General features: G+C 46.1%; 2 protein-coding genes across 3 annotated transcripts; one reads left to right on the forward strand and one right to left on the reverse strand.

Moving 5' to 3' along the window:
• Positions 1-1,419: 1,419 nt before the first annotated feature.
• JPT1 (Jupiter microtubule associated homolog 1) lies at positions 1,420-10,233 on the forward strand (the record flags this gene model as incomplete). Of its 2 annotated transcripts, none has more annotated exons than XM_079544144.1 (5): positions 1,420-1,475; positions 3,765-3,907; positions 4,538-4,629; positions 6,479-6,506; positions 10,070-10,233. In XM_079544144.1, 5 exons carry the CDS (start codon positions 1,420-1,422, stop codon positions 10,231-10,233), a joined length of 483 nt encoding a protein of 160 aa, XP_079400270.1. The 2 variants fall into 2 exon arrangements, with proteins under 2 accessions (XP_079400270.1, XP_079400269.1); XM_079544143.1 differs by having other exon boundaries at positions 10,085-10,233.
• A 3,765-nt stretch (positions 10,234-13,998) lies between these two features.
• Positions 13,999-15,355, reverse strand: ARMC7 (armadillo repeat containing 7; the record flags this gene model as incomplete). The annotated part of the gene is made up of 3 exons (XM_079544493.1): positions 13,999-14,336; positions 15,045-15,188; positions 15,289-15,355. The coding sequence occupies 3 exons, from the start codon at positions 15,353-15,355 to the stop codon at positions 13,999-14,001; spliced, it is 549 nt and encodes a 182-aa protein (XP_079400619.1).
• Between the last annotated feature and the right edge of the window lie 5,830 nt (positions 15,356-21,185).

Genomic DNA, 21,185 nt, shown 5'->3' on the forward strand with positions numbered 1-21,185 from the left:
TTTATTTCTAAGGGCCATAGGAGTGTTCAGACTTAAGATTCAGATCCTGTGGGTTTGAATAAAAGGCTTTTCGGTGACAAAATATTTCTGAAAGTTCCCAAGAGAGCAGATGCTTTGTGTAGATTAAAACTTGCCTTTAATGTAACTTCAGGAAGGCATGATGGGACAGTATTCCCTGGGGACTTCAATAGCGATGGTATTTGTTTTGTTTTTAACAGGAGTTTCTTATAGATCTTAGCTTAAAAAAGTAAAGTAACACGGTCCTGTTTTTGTAGTTGTAGCAGTTCAACTCCTTCCTGAGTAGGCTGATTAAGGCTGATTAGTCAATTGATTTCATGTTATACGTGGAGTGAAGCAACACAACCAGAAGTTGCGGTTTCCTGACCAAAAATGAGTACTTCTAAGATTTTAAATCCAAAGTGTTTGGAGGGTATTAAAGGCTGTTGTTAGTGCAGATTGGGAGCGACGTCCGGAGCAGACACGGGTGTTCTTTCCCTCTTCCTTAAGCACGTACCATTGAAGTACTAATGAAAGGCACGTTTCCCCGGGCAGTCCCTGTGCGTCCGTTTTGGAGCGAAGCGATCGGCGAGGCCTGCAGCTGTGCGGCCTGGAGATTCCGCGTCAGACTGAGGCGGAGCTGCGGTTCCGTGCAGCCGCACGGCTGGGCGCCCCGCTGCTGAGGGGGGACGCTCCGCTCAGCGGACGGCGTCGTGCGCCGCGCCAGCCCGCCCTTCGCGGGCGGCGGCCACGGCCTCGCCGGACGCCCCGGCACCGCGATGGCCGCTACGGCTATTGTTCGAACGTAGATTGGTGCGCTCCGAGGAGCTCTGTGGCTACTGCAGGCCAGGTTCCCTCCCAGCGTGGGCACGGGCGTGAGGGATCCTTTGCAGGGGTGGCCAAACGGGTGGTGGGACGGGCGCACACGGCCCGCGGCGCCTGAGGTGAGGAGCGGCCTGCAGAGGGAAACGGCGCGGTGACTTTTGTGTCGTCTCACGTGCGGAGAAGCCAATCCCTGTGCACCTTAAGTGAGCGGCGCGTCCTTCCGCCAATCGCTAACGAAAGCCCTCATCGCGCAGGTGCGGTCGGTTGCTGTGGAGCCGACGTATTGCTCGACCAATGAGATTTAGGGGATGAGGCGGGACGCCTCAGAATAGACGGCGAGGCGGGCCGAAGGGTAGAGTGGCAAGGCGTTGTCTAATAGAAACTCGGCGTTGTGTTTGAACCGTCCACTGAGAGGACAGCTAGGGGGGCGGGCCTTACGCGCTGCATAAAAGGTGCGGCAGGGGCGGGTGGGGGCTGCATTTGTCACCGGCAGCGGTGAGGGTACGGCGAGGGGGGAGGGAGCTCCGTTCCCAGTACCGTCACTTTTCACCACCGCCTTAACGGAGCCCTTCCCCCGTCTTCTCCATCCTTGCCGCAATGACCACCACAACCATCTTCTCGGGCATGGACCCCAGCGGCAGGAACAGCTCCAGGTCCGGAGGGGAAGAAGGGGCTCCGAGGCCTTCGGGATCGTTAGGGCGGCGCGTGGTGGGGCTGCGGTTCCCCGTCAGCTGAGGCTCTGCAGGCGGCGGGAGGGAGCAGCGGACGGACCCCGGGGCGACGCCGGCCAGGGAGGCACGAACAGCGGCTGGGTCGGGGCTGGGAACACGCCGGGCCGAGCAGGAGGCGGGGGCGGGCCGCACCCAGCGAGGGCACAGCCGGCCGTTTCGGGGCTCGGCAGGGAGGGGAAGGGACCGAGCCACGCGATGGCTGTGGGTGGGGGGCGAGCCGCGAGGGTGGGAGCTCGCAGGACTCGCCCTGGGCTGCCGCCCGCCTCAGCCGCTTCCTAACAAAGAAGGCAGGCGAATCCTTCGGCCCGGCGCAGCCACGCAGCCGGAGCGCCCCGGGGATCGCCGCTCCGCTCCCCTTCCTCGATGCCTGCCGTCGTCCCCCCTGCCCGCACCGCGCCGAGCGGTCCCGGCGTTTGGGTGGGGCCGAGGCAGCTCTATTGTCTGCTCCACCGCCCTCCTCGCCCCCCGCCCTACCTGCGCACCGCGCTTTCTCCCCTCGCGCGGGTGACCGCCGCCCGCTCCACGGTGCCCTCAGCGCCATGCGGCGGTGTCCGTTTCGTTAATCTCATTGTGTACGACCGCTTTAACGGGCTCACACCCGGCTCGCAGCGAGCATGCTCGAGGGGAGGGGGGGGGAGTGGGGGTGACGCCTTTCCTCGGCTCCACACCCCCGGGCCTCGAGGCGTCAGGGAGCGCGGGACTCGGTGGTCCCGGACGGAGCTGGAGCTGGACCTGGAGCTCGCGCGGAGCGGCTCTTGGAACAAAGGGAACTTCGGGAAGGTGCCTGGAAGGGTCGCGGTCAGCGCCGCGCTTTGGCGGCCGTCTTCTCAATACGGCTTTGGCTTGGCGGAACAGTAACTAACAAAAAACACTTGAAAAGCCCTTCCTAAATATGGGCGGATTCTCAGTGCAGCGCGGCGGGTGCCAGGTGTGATGTTAAGAATAGTGCTTTGCTGAGGCACTCTCAAATACCTCAGGACTGGGAGAATCTTCTAATGAACCTTCATCTAGCATTGGCAGAAATGATCACTTAACGGTTTAAGTAATTGCTCTTTTGCTTCAGTTACTTTTTCTGTTAATCTCATTAAGTCTTTGCAAACTGTTACACTGTTAAGAGCAGTGGTTTCGCTGCTGTAGTAGAAGAAAGATGATGTAATGGTAAGTGCAACAGATGTGGCATAAAAAAACGCAGGCTCTTCTTCTGTATAAGGAAAAAAAAATGGCACTGGCAATTCAGGATCATTGTATCATCTCCATTCAGAAGGAAGAAGCAGCAAATTTTAGGAGTGTTCTTGGATTTCTTAAAACGCATGACCCAATTGGCTGGGGTCTTCCCATTGATTATGTATTTGGAGATGGATTTTGTAATGAAAATCAGGTTAGCAACAGTAAATACTCATTTCAGACATTTTCATTATTTTCTTATCGTGGTCTTGAAGTCCCATAGACTGGGAAAGTGTTTCTGAGTTGCATCTCCAGCGCAGTAGGCACCAAGCCTCAAAAAATCCAAGTGCTGTTTGCAGTGGTGCTGGCGCTGCAAATTCTGACATCGTCTTTGTGTGGAATTCACAGCTTTGGTGTATTCACCATAGAAAACACAGCTTGTTACATTCTGACTTTTTATAGTTCTAGTGTTTTATTAAACTGTTAGAAGAGGGAACGTGTCCCTTCCCTACCTACATCGGCTTCATTTGGGAGCACTGGGTGCATTGGAAACACCATTCTGTTGGCGTACTGAAATGTTTTTAACATCAGCCCGGTTGCCTGCCCCAAATTAATTTTTCTGATTGAAGAAATCTAGACAGGCTGCAGTCCAGTCGTCAGTGTTGCAAGCAGCACTACGGCTCATGCCAAATTTTACTCTTTGCTGTACCACCAATGTGAAGATTAATTGCCTTCACAGGGTTCTTTAAAAAGAAACTTAGTTTTGATAAGTGACACCAAAGAGAAGAGCAGTGGAGATAAAATGCCTGGATTGAATTCTGGGAAACCATTTAGTTTTATAGTTTGAGTTACGCAGTCAAGACATAACAGTGAGCATTGGTTATTAAACGCTGTAATACAGACACCTCATGTTTACATTTGGCAGTGCTCAGCCCATGCAGCTACCCGCTACAAGAGCCAGCAGTGCTCTCTTAGCATAGTGGGCTTTCTGTGTATGTTGGGAGTGCTGCTTAGTAATGCAGGCTGTAAGGCTGAATCTCTCTGCAGAGTGCTGCGTCCTCCTGGCGGTGGTTCCAACTTTTCCTTGGGTTTTGATGAACCAAAAGAACAGCCCACACGAAAGAACAAAATGGCATCCAGCATCTTTGGAACTCCTGAAGAAAATCCACCTTCCTGGGCTAAATCGTCGGGTAAGAACACTGCTTTCTTTGCAGGTGTGCTGACACGCATTAATCTATTTTTGGGATTGGCCTGAAGCTGCTGGTGTCTGTGGTTGGAAACTGAAGTTCATTTCTTGCTTTGTAGATCAGGTCTAGAAATTAGCATTACTGACGTGGGATTTATGATTATTATTACTTATTTAATATGTAAACATCGGACCTAGGTGTTGTTGCAAGCAGATAGCTAAGAGAGAGTGTATTTTTGGATGCAATTTCTCCAGATTAATTATGTTAGAGTAGGGCAAACTTGTGACTTAGTATATGGGATAGTACTTATTGTTCTTGATCAATCAGAGAAAGCTTTGCTTTGTGTTGTACCTGCAGCTGGGATTAAATTTCCATTTCTGTAGATCATTTCCTAAACAGATGGCCCTGGGACCCTGCTATCCATCTAAGCGATGCCCTCAGCTGCACAAAATGCTCTTGTAATTTGTGAGTCATTATGTAAAGAACCAGGACAAACTTTGAATGGTAAAGCTTTAATTCAAAAAAGAAGTAGAGGGAGGAGGAAAAGAAAATAAAACATGCCACATCACTTTTTCATATACTTTCCCGGTAAGTTTATCTTGCAACCTAATTAGAATCAATCTCTGCTGCTAGGGACAAAGCCAGGTGAAATCAGAGAAGACACTGAACCATCTGGAGCACAGAGAAACTCAACTGATGCTAACTGTGGAGACGTAGATCCAAAGGTCAGTATGCTTCCTGTAAAGAGCGTGGTAATGGGCTACATTGCTCTCTGGCTGCTTTGTCAGTGACATATGCAAGGTTGAAAGCCCTGTAGAGTTTGAAACCTTGTTCTTAAATCTGTTCTTACTGTGCAGGTTCCCTTTTCCACGTGATAGTTCTTGCATGTTGTGGAAGGGTTGGATTCTTCTAAATGTGTATTTTCTAGACTCTTAACTTTTCTTTCTTCCTGATGGGACAGCAGTGAAGTGATGTGAGATCTTGCTTCAGCCTTAAGCATGCAGTTGTGTTTTAACACAAAGGTTAGCTACAGTGAACTCCGAGTTTATGGACTTATGTGGGATTTGGTCTCATACCCAGCACCATGCTTCCCAGTGGCAGGAATGCTTGTTACATTTGTGTTGCTGCCTTTAGTAACGCCATCAGATGTGTTTCTTTCCATGTGAGCTGTTTACTTGATAGTGATATGGAGCATGATTCGTAGTGTTACCCTGGCTTTTGCATTATGTACGAATACAGTTAATGGGGAAAACAGGATGAGAAGTCGTTTCACTGAAGGTAGGAAAAAAGAAAGGGAAGCCAAGAACGGCTCACAGTCGCATAAATAAATTCTGTAGGTGGACAAGAAATGTCTCAAGTTTTAGGTTTCCAGAACAGAACTAGATAGGTAAATTTTTGGCAGATATCTTTTCCCTTGTGAGTTGTAAATGACAGGTTTTATTTTGATAGCAGGCATCAATCATCAGTTTAACCCATTTCTGTTGTTAGAAGTGTATTTGAGCCTCAGAATTGTTTGTTAGATAAAACGTCTTGTTCCAAGTTAACAAAAGTGAGATATATAAATTTGTAACTGCTGCCACAGAACACAAAAATAAATGATTTAGTCTTAATTCTATTTTCTGTTTTATTTATGTAAATAAATGTGTTACCATTCTCAGCTTTGCAATCATGATTCTCATAATAGAAAATATTTTAATGTTGTGCAGTGATTAAAACTACAGACAGAAGCTAGAGCTTCTGAGGGGGATTTTTGTGTACTAATATCCTGACAACTGAAAGTTCACTTTGTAATTATCAACTTTCATAGATTGAATGTTGCTAAAACCTTATGCTATTGTGGAACCCTTGCTGCTGCTAGAGGACTTGCTGTATCTTTGTGTCAAGTTACATTCTGAAGAGGTTGATCATGAAGAGAATGTTTAGCTGTTTATGTAATGAAAGAAATTTTATCATTGTCAGAAACTGGTATCTCAAAAGCTAAATACACCGGATGGAATGAATGTTCTTGGCTTTACTAGCAATTACACGTTAGGTGTTGGAAAGAGTCACTTAGGAAAAAAGAGGAGACACTGATGGCTAATGGCTTAATTTGTTGTCATTGCTGTTTGACAGTTCCAGTGTTCTGGTTCCTGTCAGTTCTGCCTAACGAGGGGTGCTGTACACAGTAGTGCTTGCGGCCACCCGCATCTTTCACAGTGTGGGCATTGCATGTATACTGATGTTACACGTCATTGGGATTACTTCAACTGTATCTTTGTTTAAACTTCTGGAGTTGTGTTACATAACTGACCAGTTGATGAAGTAAAATTGTTCACTGTAGGAATTGGTGCTTACAAATCCATCGTTTTAAATCTCTTGAAACATGCATCTAGAACCATTTGCTCTACTCTGGTATCTGCCTGTAAGAGTGGTGTCAGTCCAGAAGTGCTTCAGTGGGTGTCAGAATGTTGCTTGGCAGAGCAGTGTGTCCAGCTGCAATGGCTTGATCAGTCACAGTGTGAGTGCCCTCTCAATGGAAGCCAGGTAAAACTACGTTTTGAACTATAAGTTATAATGTGTTCCTCTCTTTTCTAGGGAGGAGATGGCGGTGGTGAAACATTCGGTGAGTAACTCCTTCAGGCTTGTTGTAAAAACATTTTCTCAAAATAGAAGAAGATGGGAGAAAAAAAAAATCTCAAGAGAGATTTGGTTTGCCGTTTGAACCCATCAGATAATGAAATTACCTAAGTGCTTCATCAGAAATTGCTGGTGGTGATACAGAATGTAATAGCAGAATGCCTCTGTTAGACATCACGTTAAAAATGAGAGCAGTCCTGTTCATTTATTTTGCCAGCAGCAGCAACTGGTATCAAGATCTAAATTTGTAAGGCAAGGTGGGTACCATCCAAAGACTTGTGTGATTGATAGATTGTACTACATTGTAGTAGCTTGTAATTAAATAGTACAGTCAACTCCAGAGATTTCAGGTTTTGCTTTTACCTCTGTCTTATTGTCTTCCCACACAGCAAACGCTCAATTCACAGAAATAATCAAGAACAGCTATTGCATCTGAAAGCATCCTCATTTATTAGATTTCAAGTTCCTGATGCTTTTTAAATGCTGATTTTTTTGTAAGGAAGTAAGTAATCATAATGCAGATTTCACCTGGCAGAATGTATGTTTATCTTGAGGGCTTTTTATGTAGCTCTGGCGCTGGAAATCTCTCCTTAGCAAGATTTTCGTTGAGAATAGCTGACTTCCTGATGTGAGGAATATGTCTGTTCACCAAGTACTTCTAAGTGTTACTTCTAACACCTTAGAATTGTGGAAGATCTTTAAAGATCTCCATATCCTGAACCAACTTCTGCTGGGAAGGTGAAAAGTTTTCCAGAGTGCCTGCTAACTACCTCTGAGTGTTGTATTTCTGGCCAAAAAGCTCTTTGGAGCATCTTGCTCTTCTAGCAGACTGTGATGCAGCATGCTGCTTCTAGTAGAACTATGCAGGCTTGCTCAGTATTTCTTTCTCAAGACTGTCTGCTCTTAACTGGCATCCTAGTGTGCGCACTTAGAGTTCATGCCTCAGGCAGGAGAATGTGGTTTTGATACTTTTTTGAGTCTGCAGGCTCTGCTCTTCTCCTGGTACTTGTTAAAAGCAGCTCACCGTGGTGTCGGGAGGAGTGGTGAGGCAAGAACAGATGAGATTGGAGGCAGCAGAAATAGGACTGCTTGGGTTAGCAACAGCTGTCCGAAACAGAGTGAAAAAATGATATGCTGGCTCTTGGAAGTTGCCATTCTCACAGGTTGAGTGTTTCTGGGCCTTTGGAGTGGTTCCAGAAGGTGACAGGAAAATGTTCTAGCAAGTGCTGAGTAAATGTATGCTGGAAAGGGGTTTTCCGAACAAGTAAAGTAACAACTTGGCATTCCCAACTGAAGTTTACTGCTGTTGTGGCTATGGCAAAAAGTGAATTTTTGAAGACAGTCCTGGCAAAATAAAAATGTCAGCACGTGTTTGGCTGTTAAACTTCTGTTGATGGTACTTCGAAAGGAGTAGAAAGCTAGTGCTCACTGGAAGTGGTGTATGTGACAAGTACCTGAGAATCTTGATGTGCTGTTAAATTAATCTCGTCCTTGTTGGCTTTGGGTATTTTACCTTAATGCGGAGTACAGAGTCCTGCTGAGCTAGCCGTGTCACTTCATCGCTTCGTACTCCTGCTGTGCGAGATATCAGACATGAGCTGGTGAGCGTCCACTTATCGTGCATGTGATTTTTGCACTTGACATTATATGGCTGTCTCCTGGGCTTTCAAGGGAACAAATATGCTTCCAAAAAAAGCTATTTGCTTACAAACTCACAGCATAACTATAGTTTTAATAAGCTTCCATCATTAAAAGATGTTTCCTCTTCCGGTTTTGGAAATGATTTTCTGTATATAACTGATTATAAAAACTTAAGGTAAGTGTCCAGAGGGATATGTACTTTCTATTAGTCATGTCTGTCTAGGAGAAGAGAACTTGTGCCTTTTGCAGAAATGTTTTTGCTTCTTGTTTGAACGCTGTAGTTCCTTTTGCACATCAAAAGTTCCAGTAGTTTGCAGCGTACTTGGCAGCAAACTAACTTGGAGATTATACCCTTTCTGATAAGGAAAGAACTTCAGCATCTGATCTGAGAAGTGCCAGTGTATGTATCGGATGGCTGAAGGAGTCTCTAACAAGCTGTAGAAACTTTCTGGAAGTCTCCTGTGATAGGAGGTTTTTTTAAATTCAGTTAGCACCTTGTACTGGATTAATGGGACTGACTAAAGAGAATTAGACAGCACTTAAGACGGTCACAAGTGACTGTAATTACATTAAGGTGAAATCTGGTGTTCAGTAGAAAGTTTATCATCATGAGTTCTTCGCAGTACTCCAGCAGTCTGCTTGAAGCACGGGCTGCTGTGAATGAAGCACTGGGGGCTGTATGGTGGCCGTGGCTGCCATTGTTCCCAGCTTGCTGAGTAAGCAGGCAGCAGCATACATGAGCTGCAGAGGCTTTGAGCTTAAGGCTTTGTATTTAACTGCTTTGTTCTCATGTGCTTGTGGGTTGGTGAAGGCAGCAGAGAATCTGAGGTTGCATGGAAACTATAAGCTGCCAGAGTTCTTGGAGATTATTATAAGCATGGATGTGCAGAGGGTCACAAGTGGGTTTTGTGTTTCTGATAAAATCTTGCATTAAAGGTTTTTTAAAAAGCAATGCTAAGTTGCCACAGCATTGGTGAAAAGCATCTCCTGTAATAAAAAGCTAGATAAAAAACAGCAGGTGAAAGGCAGGATTTAGTAATTGCTGTTGGGGCAGTGGGAAGTGGTACTGGGATTCGTTTTATTGGGTGCCTTCATCCATGACCTGGAAGAGGTAATGAACAGTTAAGTCTTTGATTTTGCTGGCAATGGCTAAGTTTTGTCAAGTGGTCAAAAGTGCTGATGGTGAGAAAATCTTGCTGTGTTTAGGCCTTTGGCTTGTAACTAATTCTGTTAATCTGCAAAAATGTGAGATGCTAATGATCTCGTGGTCCTCATTAACTGTCAGTGAAGTAGATACATAAATTATTTGCTAGAGTATCTAAAGTGCTTCCTGTGAGTAATTCCTTCTGTGTCCTGTCTTGTGGTTGTTGAGAACTACTTAAAACAGATGGAACTGGCATGTGCTTTCCAGGGAATGTAAATTTGAGCCTGCCCGTACGTGGATTTGCATTCCCTGGTCTGCTCTATGCGAAGTCCCAGAGGTGTCAGATATTCTCTCCTCTAACAGAATTGGGAATGTGGTGTGAATCTTAACTCCTGCTTGTAAGTACTGATGCTTCTGTGACTCCATTTCCAGCACTTGCTCAGATTTGAGTTAAAATTATTAGGATGGTCACACACTATGTACAAGACTTGATTGTAGCTGCTTGTCAGTTAAAAAATAAAAAAAACTGAATCACTGGGGTCCCCTAATAGCATCTAAGAGAATGCAACTCTTAAATGCCTGAAACTCAACTGAAGGCATCAGGGTTCTGAAAAATATTTCAGGCAGCTGGAAGTCTGTCTTGCCAACAGATGACAGCAGCTCTGTGTGACTGTAAGGCTGGAGAAAACTCAAAGGAGTTGATCTTCTGCCTAAGCCAGAGAAACCCTCTGGCTTTTATCATCCACATCAAACACCTTAAAAAGCTTCTTTTTTTCCAGAAAACACTGAGGCTGATGTAGAGGCTGCTCCAGGTCAGAATGAAGAAAAATCCCTGCCTGCTGCACCTGTTCCTAGCCCAGTAGCACCCGCACCTGCACCATCCAGGAGAAATCCACCCGGTGGCAAGTCCAGCCTAGTCCTCGGTTAAACCTTTCCTTTCCTGACTTGAACTTGTGTCTGTTTTTGCCCACCCTTCCCCCCATGCTTGTGAACTGCACAACTTGAGCCTGACTGTACATCTCGAATTTCTTTCAATTAAAAAGAAGCACTTTATGTACTCTTTTTTTTTTTTTTTTTTTTTTTTTTTTTTTTTTTTTTTCAGATCAAGGTTTTTTTTCCACTTTTGTCCTGTGTTTTTCCCCTAGATCTGCTGGAAGTTACATGAGTGTTTTCTAGTGATAGACTTGAGGGAAAGCTTTATGAAGTATAGTAATGTAATTCAAAGGAAAGTAGATAGGTTCTAAGTGTGCTTTAGAGGGTTTTTGTACTGAGATTTTTAGAACCCCTTAGCTACACAAAGGTCTAAAGTCCTGGTTAAAGCGGCCAGCAAATGATCAGCAAGAGTGGTCCCTTCTTCCACATGTGAACTTTGGGGATCTAAAAGAATTCATTGTCTGTGTAGGGTGAATGCCTTGAGCCCTGCTGTGCCATTTAAAGTGGTTAGGGTACACCATGCTGCCTTTAAAAAAAACATTGGTACTGGACTAGTGTGAAGCAGGGTATGTGCCAAATAGAGGGCTGATGATCAGAGTCACCTGGCCTGAGGGTAGGAGGGGCTTTGTTTGGACTTTATTCAGCAAAGGTGGAGTGGATTATAGAAATAAATAAAAACTTACAGGGCTTTTTTTTTTTTTTTTTTTTTTTTTAAATACAACTGACTCAATGCTGTGCATGATCATGCTGGTGCTTGACCATGAGGTAAAAATCTCATTCTTTAAAGTGTGTGTTGTAATTTCATGAAGCTGGACTGTTGCTTAAAGTAAATAATATAGAAATTTTGAAGCAATGTTTCCTGCGTGGATTTTATTTTGTGGGTTTGGTTCTGCATTGTTCTCAGTTGTCCTGCCCTAATCTGAACAGGGCTGGGATGGAGCAGAAGAGGAGAGTGCATACACCTGACTGGGGGTACCATCGCATGCTGTCTCCATGTTAAAAGTCAAACATCAATTTTCTCAAAGAAGCATGCAGTGTGGCTTGGAACATGTGATATGTTTTACCAGAATAGAGGAAATGAAAGTTTCTCCTCAAAACCAAATTAGATTCTGTGGCAGAACTGCCCAGTCAGGGCCTGAACAGCCTGACAGAGGTGACCGAACGCCTGGTGGGAAGGCAGGGCCGGCCGGGAGCTCAGTGTGTGCGGCACAGCCGCTGCGTGTCTGCCAGCCTGCCTTCCCACTCCTGAAAAGCTCTGAAAATGCCCCAACCTCCCGGTGAGGCATGGAGAACCCCCTCCTTCACATGCTGACTATCAAACTGGCTTTGCTCTAATGGCCTTTCTTTGCACAGCAGGTAGGGAATGTGGTCTGGGTTCATGTAAACCATGCCTACCCGTTTCCTGGCCTACGAGGGGGGAAGTAAGTAGCGAAGTTGTATTTCCTTTGCAAGCCCCATGAGCAGCAGACGTGGCTACATCTTCACTTGCAAGGAGATGAGCTTGGGCACACCAGGCTGTCTGCTAAAAAGGTGCCCAGTGTGCACAGAGGAGCTGCTCGCTCACAGCAGAGCTGTCACACCCCAGTTGGCTTTTGTGTTTTTAAGCTCTCTCTGGTGTGTTTCAAGCTGCAGTGAAGGGGGAGGAAGCAAAACTCTGAAACTCACAGGCATGCAGCGTTGTCTTTCAGGAAGCACTGTGCTAAAGGACCAAACTGATTTGTTTTTAGGCAGTTAGCCACCCTGGCTTTTTGAGTTACCTTTCGCATGATTGGGCTGATAATGAAAGGAGAGCAAAGTGGCTTCAACTTCTGGCCCACATGCATTAGTAAGAGCAGGCAGAGGCTGGGCTGCAAGTGTTGTAGAGAAGTATTTACAAGCTTACAGATAACTGTTTACACAATAGTTAAGTTAACGTTTTACTAAGATAAGGCTTTTCTTGTGAACCTGAATGCCATAAACCCTTTTTCTACCTGCACGTTTCTCACCTGTGGTAATGAGAGAAATACAGCTTTCTGCTTCCTGACTTAAAGGATAGCTATCACCTGTTCTATGGCATGATGATAAGACAGTTTATTTAGTACCAAATATGTAAGAGGATTGCAAAGTACCAGGCAGGGAAACACCTTTCTTCTGCAGGAAGGATGAAGTTTGGGTCATTTCAAAGTCATTTGAGTTGACAGTGGAAAGTTCACAGAATCACAGAATTGTAGGGGTGGAAGGGACCTCCAGAGCTCATCGAGTCCAACCCCCCTGCCAAAGCAGGTTCCCTACAGCAGGTCACACAGGTAGGCGTCCAGGCAGGTCTTGAACATCTCCAGAGCAGGAGACTCCACAACCTCCCTGGGCAGCCTGTTCCAGTGCTCCATCACCCTCGCTGTAAAGAAGTTCTTGCACACATTGGTGCAGAACTTCCTATGCTGCAGTTTCCAGCCGTTTCCCCTTGTCCTGTCTCCATTCACCACTGAAGAGTCCGGCCTCGTCATTCTGCCCCCCACACCTTAGATACTTATAGATCTGGATCAGGTCCCCTCTCAGTCTCCTTTTCTCAAGGCTGAACAGACCCAGTTCACTCAGCCTTTCCTCATAGGAGAGATGCTCCAGGCCCCTCACCATCTTTGGGGAGTCCAGCCCTCTGCTGGACTCTTTCCAAGAGATCCCTGTCTGTTTTGTACTGGGGAGCCCAGAACTGGACGCAGTGCTCCAGATGAGGCCTCACCAGGGCAGAGTAGAGGGGGAGGATCACCTCCCTCGACCTGCTGGCCACGCTCTGTGCAATGCACCCCAGGATGCCATTGGCCCTCTTGGCCACAAGGACACACTGCTGGCTCATGGCCGACCTGTCGTCCACCAGGACACCCAGGTCCCTCTCCGCAGAGCTCCCCTCCAGCAGGTCATCCCCCAACCTGTACTGGTGCATGCAATTATTCCTCCCCAGATGCAAGACTCTACACTTGCTTCTGTTAAACCTCATCCGGAGTTTTTTCTGCCCAGCTCTCCAGCCTGTCCAGGTCTTGCTGAATGGCAGCACGGCCTTCAGGCTGTCAGCCAATCCTCCCAACTTCATATCATCAGCAAACTTGCTGAGGGTGGCCACCATCCCCTCATCAAGGTCATTGATGAAGATGCTGAACAAGACCGGACCCAGCACCGATCCCTGGGGGACACCACTGGTTACAGGTCTCCAACCGGACTCTGCACCACCAACGACGACCCTCTGCGCTCTGCCAGTCAGCCAGTTCTCAACCCACCTCACTGTCCACTCATCTATCCCACACTTCCTCAGCTTTGTTATAAGGATGTCATGGGGGACGGTATCAAATGCCTTGCTGGAATCAAGGCAGACTACATCCACTGCTCTCCCCCCATCTACCCAGCCAGAGACAACATCATAGAAGGCTACCAGGTTGTGGCAAAATCAGCAAAAAGTTGTGGAAGTGATAGAAGCTGAACAATGACCCAAGCAGAAAAAGTAACTGTTAGAAAGGGTTAGACTTGCAAGCTGGTGCTGAGCTGCACTCAGCAACCTGCTGTCCAACAGCCATGGCCTTTTTTATTTAAAAATATTTGCTTCCAGTTTCAGCTGCGTTCTTGGCTTGCTACAGTGCTCTACTGTCCTCTTCAATAGTAACTAAAATTCAATGCTAGTCTGACTTCCTTCCTTTATTGTTCTCATCACACTCTTGATCTACTGAGCATTAGCGGGAGACCTGAGAAAACAGGGAGGTGCCCGTCTCAACAGCTTCAAGCTGCTCTGACAGCTTCAGTCCTTAGGGAGAGGAATCCCTACTGCTGTGTGTTTGCTTAAGTTCTTGGCCTCTTCCACCTGCAGAGGTGTGCAGTAATCCTCCAGGAAGACCGTTGCCAGATTGCTCAGCCTTCTGCTGGCCGAGAGAGAGAAGCGAAGCATGCACTCCACCACTGGGAGAGGTGTGGTCTGCTGGCATGACTGCGGTGTTGTCAGATACATCAGGGTTGTGACTGCTGACATGACTGTCTCTTCATTGGAGCTGGAGAGGCAATTTATAATGGGCTCTACTCCACTGGCCTCCAGGATATAGTCTTTGTTAGTTTTATCCAGGCACAGGTTGCAAAGACCACCTGAAATAGCGAAAAAAGCATGTGATACATGCAAAACAAATTCTTTCTGCACCCTCATCCAGACACACTCCACACTCTTAAAGGCACCTTATTTGGGAATAAATGGCAACAGTCTGAGTGCTTTTCATATCTTTGTATGCACTTTGGTCCTAACCTGTGAGATGCTTGCCCTGAGTTGTCTTCAGATAGCTGCGTGATCCTTCCTTCTTTTCATAAGACAACACACAAAAATATTTTTCCTGAACGGTAAGAGGAAAATCAGTCTTCAAGATACCAAGAACTATACAATAGATTTTTAATTGTCCTATGTAACCTTTTTTTTCCAACTCAGTGCAGTAACGGCAATTATTTCCTTAAATGCAACTGCATAAATATCCCCTTTTTCTAAAGCGCAGATTGATATTTGGCAATTCCTGTTTTCTAGCACAGACACAAGCTTCCAGGTTTTGTGAGAACTGGAAAACTTTAAAGCTCTTCAAGAAATCTTCTCTTGATTCTTCCCCGAGATTTGCCAACGGGGCTCCTGCACGTCCTTAGAGGGCACTGCACGGCTGCACACGACGCCTGCTGCAGAACCAAACACCCGCGTCACAGCACCAAAGGGGCTGTAAGCACCTTTTTTTTATTTTTTATTTTTCCCCAGTTTACTACAGACGTTTTAGAGAAACAGAAAAAGGCATATGGATGCACTAAGGATGCTGTCCTTACCCATAGCAAATTCCACGAGGGTCTCGTTGTCTTCTGTCAGCACGTCGAGGAACAGGTCCAGCACCTGGAGCTGCCGCAGATACTCGTAGTTCCTGGGGTCGTAGGCGAAGTTGGCCAGGTTGGCCAGCACCTGCTGCTTGGCCTCTGCAAGGGAAAAGCGCGTGAAACGAGGGGCGGCGGCACCCGGCGCCGGTGCACAGAGATCTTTGCTGGATGGAGATTTCGCTTTTATACGCGGGGTTACCTGGGCTGTCTGTCACCTGGAACTCGGTGACGAGGGCCTGCAGATACTCCAGCCTCCCCAGCTCCATCCTGAGTTCTGAGAACTAGAACCTGACGGTCAGCCGCGATCAGCCCGCGCCGCCGGCGGGGAAGACACCGAGGCTGTCCGGCAACTCGCGGCCGCCATTTTGTGGGCGTTACTCTCAAGCGGCCGCCGGCGCCATTTTGTGGGTGTTGCGGCTCCTCCCGTCGGTCGGGCTGCGGCGTGGGAGGCCGGGACCGTTCCCGTGCAGGGTTGAGGGCGGCTGCCGGGGCTGCCCTGCGCATTGCTCGTTAGTGCCAGAGTGAACGCGCATCTCACTGTTGCGCTGTTTTCGGCAATCGCTTATTTTTAACGTTTCCCCTTTGTTCTGCAAAGATGCTCACCTGGTTGTTTGCACCCAGGCTCGGGCAGCTGCGCGCCTGGAAGCTCCTCGTGCCCGTGAACTCAGAAGCGCAGGCGCACAAGTGCTGCGGACAGCGGGGAAGGGTGGTGCTGCCGGGTTTTGGTGGGGATTGGGACTCCCGGCTGGGGAAGAGCAGTGCAAGGAGGTTTTTTTATGGAGTGGATAGGCAACAGTGAAGCCAAGAAAAGGAAGATATTAACAAAAGGCAGCAGATATTTCCAGCCTGTTTGCACAACGGGCTGATCTGAGGACAAAGCAGTGCCGTTGCTCTGAAGGGCAGCTCCCATGGAGCTGCTGCTTTTGAGCACCGCGAGCAGCGTCAGATGTGTTGGTGTGCAGGGAATGCAGTGAGATAGTAAGCTGAAAAATACAAGATGTAAGGGGTCCATAACATCTCTTAATTTTGCTAACTCAAAAGGAATTTGCAAATGGCATCGCTTAGTTTAAACTCTTGCTAACTCAAGATGAATTTATTGCTTAGTTTAACCTTTTGCTGGGCCAAGCACATTCTCAAAAGGGAGCCTTCTCAAGTCAGTAGAAAGGTGCCCCCAAGAAAGCAGTGGAAAGGGAAGATAAGCAGGATAAGAAATTGCTGAGGCATGCAGGGCGGGAGAAGAGCTCAGAACTGGGACAGAGGTCAGAAGGACATGGCATGGAAGACATCTGACTTCATCCCAGAACAAACACCAGGTGGGGAGGAAGACGCAGAGCCTTCATCCAGTGGAAGCTACTGCGCATGCCCTGGGTGGAGGACAGTATGTAAATGAATTCCCGGAAAAGTAATGAGTATGTCTTGGGTAATACTGCTGAATATGTATGGCTTGGCTAATAAATGTATCGAGACCTCACTCTCTGGTGTGCAAGCTAGGAGGAGCGAGCCCCCTTGCACCCGGCTTGTGGCACAGTGCTGAAATAAAGACATACCTGCTCTGATAACCTTATGTGGATTAGAGAGTTTGATTCCGCAAATCAACAGAAGCAGAGGTGCATAAACACACGTGGGTGGGCTTAGTAGAGATTGCCATTTCTTTTGTTGAAGCAATTAAATAGAATCATGGAACTGTAGAATCATTGAGGTTTGAAAAGGCTTCCAGCCAGCTCTTCACCCTTAGCAAAGTGTGTACCTGTCTAACTGAATACAGATTCTTCTATAGATGAGGTTGGAAACAGTGCACTGATGTTACAGTGTCCTGCACTGACTGAAGGGCCCCTGATTTTCATTCAAAGGAAGCTGGACGTGGTCTCATCCACCAAATGCAGGGCCTCAGGGACAGGAACGCTGGGCTGGTAGTAGCTCCTACCACACAGTGAGCTGTTTGCTCGTGTCCACCTTAAACAGAAGGGTGAGGAAAGAAGCTGCACTGAATGCAGCAGTGCTCTCAACGTTGCAATACTGTGGGGAGACAGGGCAGGTTAAAGTCAAGGTATTTATTTCTACCTGGTATAAAAGTTCGGCCAAGCCTGTACTAGCAACTTCAACTGTTAAAAAAATTACAGTGAATGTGTATATATATATATAAACGTATGTGTATATGCATAAAAAGAAGTAACAAAGATTCTACAAATTACTTCAGTTTAAAATGTTGCCATATTAGCAGATTTAATGTAGGCCTTTGTAAATTTAAGTATTAGTGTACTTTAAGCCACATCTGTCATTACTAATATGTACTAGGGTGTGACTGTAAGACAGGTAGAGAAGAGAAAGCAAATGCAGACCAAGCAAACCAGCAGAAGGTGTTTGAGGATGGTGGGATTGACTAATAAGGGGTGAAAAACATTGCATTTGAAGAGGAAACATGCAATGATGAGTTCACAGGTACTGTATTTGTAGTCAAGTTTTGCAAGCACAAAACCAGTAGGAACTTTGTCTCCTGCAGTGATTTCACTGTGAGCAGTGTTTAGAAAGAGCCCATGCCCATGGTGATTGGGTGATGCATCCCTGAAAACTGTACTCTGCAGGTCATGTATTCAGCATGTGGCAAGAGGCAGCCTGGAGGAGACGAGCACTGGTACTCACCTTTCTGGGAGCTGCTTGGTCTGTTCCTTCTAGATTTTATCTTGTTTTGAGTTTAATCCAAGCTGGTTAAGAGATGGGAGGAACATTTTGCATTTAATTTAAGCTGTCTCATAGAGAAGAGTTTGGTAACATTCCCCAGGTTTATGGTCCGCAGAGATTTTTTTGTAAGAGCTGGAGGCTGTGCTAATGCTGCTTACATGACCTGTGCATGCATCTGACTGTTGTGTGCTGCATTACTGCAGGAAGTTTGTCCTGGTCGTATAGAAAGATCACTTGGCAGCAGGCAGTGTTGGCTGAGGCATGCAGCCCTCTTGCTCAGGCTATTTGCTCGGGTGATATGGGCCGTATTTAATCATCTCACTGCTCTGTCCATGTTGCACAGACAATTTAAGCATAGCTGTGGTATTTACAGCTTCAGGGGTAGCCTAATGACAGCGGTGCCAACTGATAGCTCAACAAAGTTAGAATTTGGTCAATTTCAGGTTCTGGTAGGTATGTTTCTTTTCTTGCAGTTACTAACCAGGTCTGCAAACTATGCCAGGCTCTTCATTTAAGTGATTTTGCAGTTCTGAGGTGTTTTAGAGTATTTGAGATGACAGTAACTTTTTTTTTTTTTCAAATCAAACTTTTCCAAGATTTACACTGGCAGACTATCTAAGTCTTATAGGGTTCACGGTCTTGCAATATTTCAAATGAACTTCCTGGTGAATGTTTCATAGCAGTAAGGAAAGGCGCTTGTTGCAAAATATGTTTCACTTCGAAGTTAATGATACAGTTAATGACAGAGGGAGCAGGAAAGAGTATGAAGGGACTGGGTGAGGGTTATTTATCTCCTGCCATTTTTTCTTGTTCTGCTGACTCTGAGAGGTTTGTAACCTGGCTGAAGCATTAGTGTTTGTCCAGGGTTATTTTACTGTCTGTAGATGTTAAAAACAGCTCCTTCAAAGGGTGGTGGTAATTAAGCTGTGCTTGCTTTGTGTATTGGGACAACCATAAACCAATAGCAAGAACTTTTGTTATTTTATTTTTCTTCTGGGCCTCAAGGTTCTTAAAGGCTGAGTATTGATGTACTGAGGGGCAATATTTATTATCCTGTAGCATGCTCAGTATGCCCAGTGCTTTCAGTTACACATTACAGAGCTCCTGCCCAAGGCAGCTGGGAGTTCAGGCTGGGAAGAAAGGTAGAGAGAGGAGGAGAGGCATCAAACAGAAAGGGAGGGAGCTAGTTTTCTCTACTATGGCAGTTCAGTCACATTATTTACCTGTGGAAACACAGCTTAAGTGTTATCTGTTCTCCATCTGAGATTTGTTTCTAACCTGTGCATTCTAAAGGTATGTGTAAGCAGTCAGGGGAGATAACCCTCTTTTCAGGCAGCTTAAGTTGTGTAAGGCTGTTGGGAAGTCCTTAGTAAACAAGATGAAAAAAGTGAAAAGGATGGATTTGTATACTGTTTGTCTTCCCAGAAACCTCAGCTTCTGCATAAGACTCCAGTGACTCTAGCACTGAGTCTGAGAGTATCAAAGATCAGCTCTATAAAGCACTCGTAACTCCGTGTCCTAAGTTATATTACACTGCTGTGTACAGCTAGGAGATAATTAAAACTGAGAATTCTTTGCCATGGCGTAGGAGGAGCTGACCTCTGTGTGTCAGCTCAGTTGGTGAGTTCCTGTTATTCCCCCTGTGCCTTGCAAATAGATACTTGTTTGTTTGCTTATGGGCAAGCTGGGGCTAAAGCATTGCAGGCAGTGCTGCAGCTCGTGCTGGAGATTCCGTTACTCCCTCAGTTAAACTTTGTTTCCTGGGATAAATTCTGGTGGGCAGTACCTGGCCATATCTTGCCTGTTTTGTCTGGAACATTTGTAGCAGCGGAAGGATCTGGGACAATGTAATGCCCCATTTCTGGAAGGAAATGGAAAGGGAATGAAAAGGAGTGAACAGAATTTCAAATTTAAGAATTACATAAAGGAAAAGTGTCAGTATGTTGAACTGCTTAGCTGTTTTATTTGTAATGACTAGAAGAGGTGTGAGACTCAATCCCTCTGCATTGGTTTGTTTTGATGAAAGGAGGAAACCCCACCTTTTCCCTGGAAAAACAGCAAGTGGAAACTGTGGTTTTACTGCTAAGAATTTGATACAGTGGTTCTCAAGATTAAGTACTAAAATTGCTTTGGAAACTGCTTTCGCTTGCAGAGTTGAAAGCTATTACTTCTTCCATTTCACTGACATATTGCAGTTCCATCTTTTGAATGTTCTAGAATGTTGAGCAATCTTCAGCTGCAGTACTTTGTGAGATATCTGCTCAGAGCACGTGGGTACAGTTCGCAGCTCAACAGAGGGAGTTCAGAGGCTGATGCAACTCTCGTGTTATTGCTGACAAATGTAACTCCTAGGAGTGTGTTGGGAAAAGCCTCTCATAGCCAAGAGACTGCATGCATGTGAGAGTTAACACCAATGTTTCCTACTGTATTTTTTCCCCTCAGATTTCTTTTTAAGTTATGGTTGAGTGAAATTGTCAATAATGAGATGATGTGAGTCTGAGACTAAAGAACTGAATTCATTTCCACAAGGGAGAACTCCAGTGGTGTTGAATTTGCCCTATATACAGCTGTTTACCTTCATTATATGTTGCTCTCCTGTGTTGTTTCGCACCCCCCCCCATCCTAAAAAAATAGAATTGATCCCAGTTAATGCTGGAAAGAGATGTATTTGTAGAAGCCATTAATCTCTTTTTATGATACATCAGGAAGCACTTGAGATACTACTAATTATACAAAGCAGACACTGTAAGGTTTCAGTCCTTTTGTTTTTGTTGCTCTGGTGTGGAACTTTTGGAGCTTTGAAAATGTACTTGGCGTGAAGAACTCATATATACCTCATAGGAAAAAATATTTGATCTTTGTAGGTTTCTGCCTGAGTTGTGTGACTCATTTGGCAGCCCCCGTATTGTGTTTAGAGATGTGGAAAATAATAACACACTTCCAGTCAAAACTGTTTGTCTTCTTTCCCCTTCCTCAACCTTGGGAGGCTACCAGGAAAGTTCATATAAGTCTGCTCCAAAACTGCATGTTCAGAGTAGGTGAGTAATACTTATGCAAGAACTACCATTGTGCATAGCCATCAGTAATTATTTACCAGTGCTAGCGAGAGAAGTGTGCATATGAAATTCCAGTGACTTTAGAAAGGTACCAACTTAAATCAATTGAATCAACATTACTTTTATTTCTCAGAGCTGGTTGCCATGGATGTTGTTGTCCTGTGGCCTGCTTTAGGACAGCACAGTTCTGTGTCCTTTGGCTGGCACTGCCTGTTGGGCTCAGGTCTGCGTTGCTCGCGTGGAGTCTGACACAGCCCCACCGAACGGATGTGCAGGGAGGAAGGGTGATGGCTGTGGGATGCAGACACTTGTTTTCTCATCTGCCATCAGGGCTGGGTCTCGTGAGGCTTTGTACAGCAGC

Source organism: Tetrao urogallus (genome assembly GCF_951394365.1).
Source record: "Tetrao urogallus genome assembly, chromosome: 18".
NCBI lineage: Eukaryota > Metazoa > Chordata > Aves > Galliformes > Phasianidae > Tetrao > Tetrao urogallus.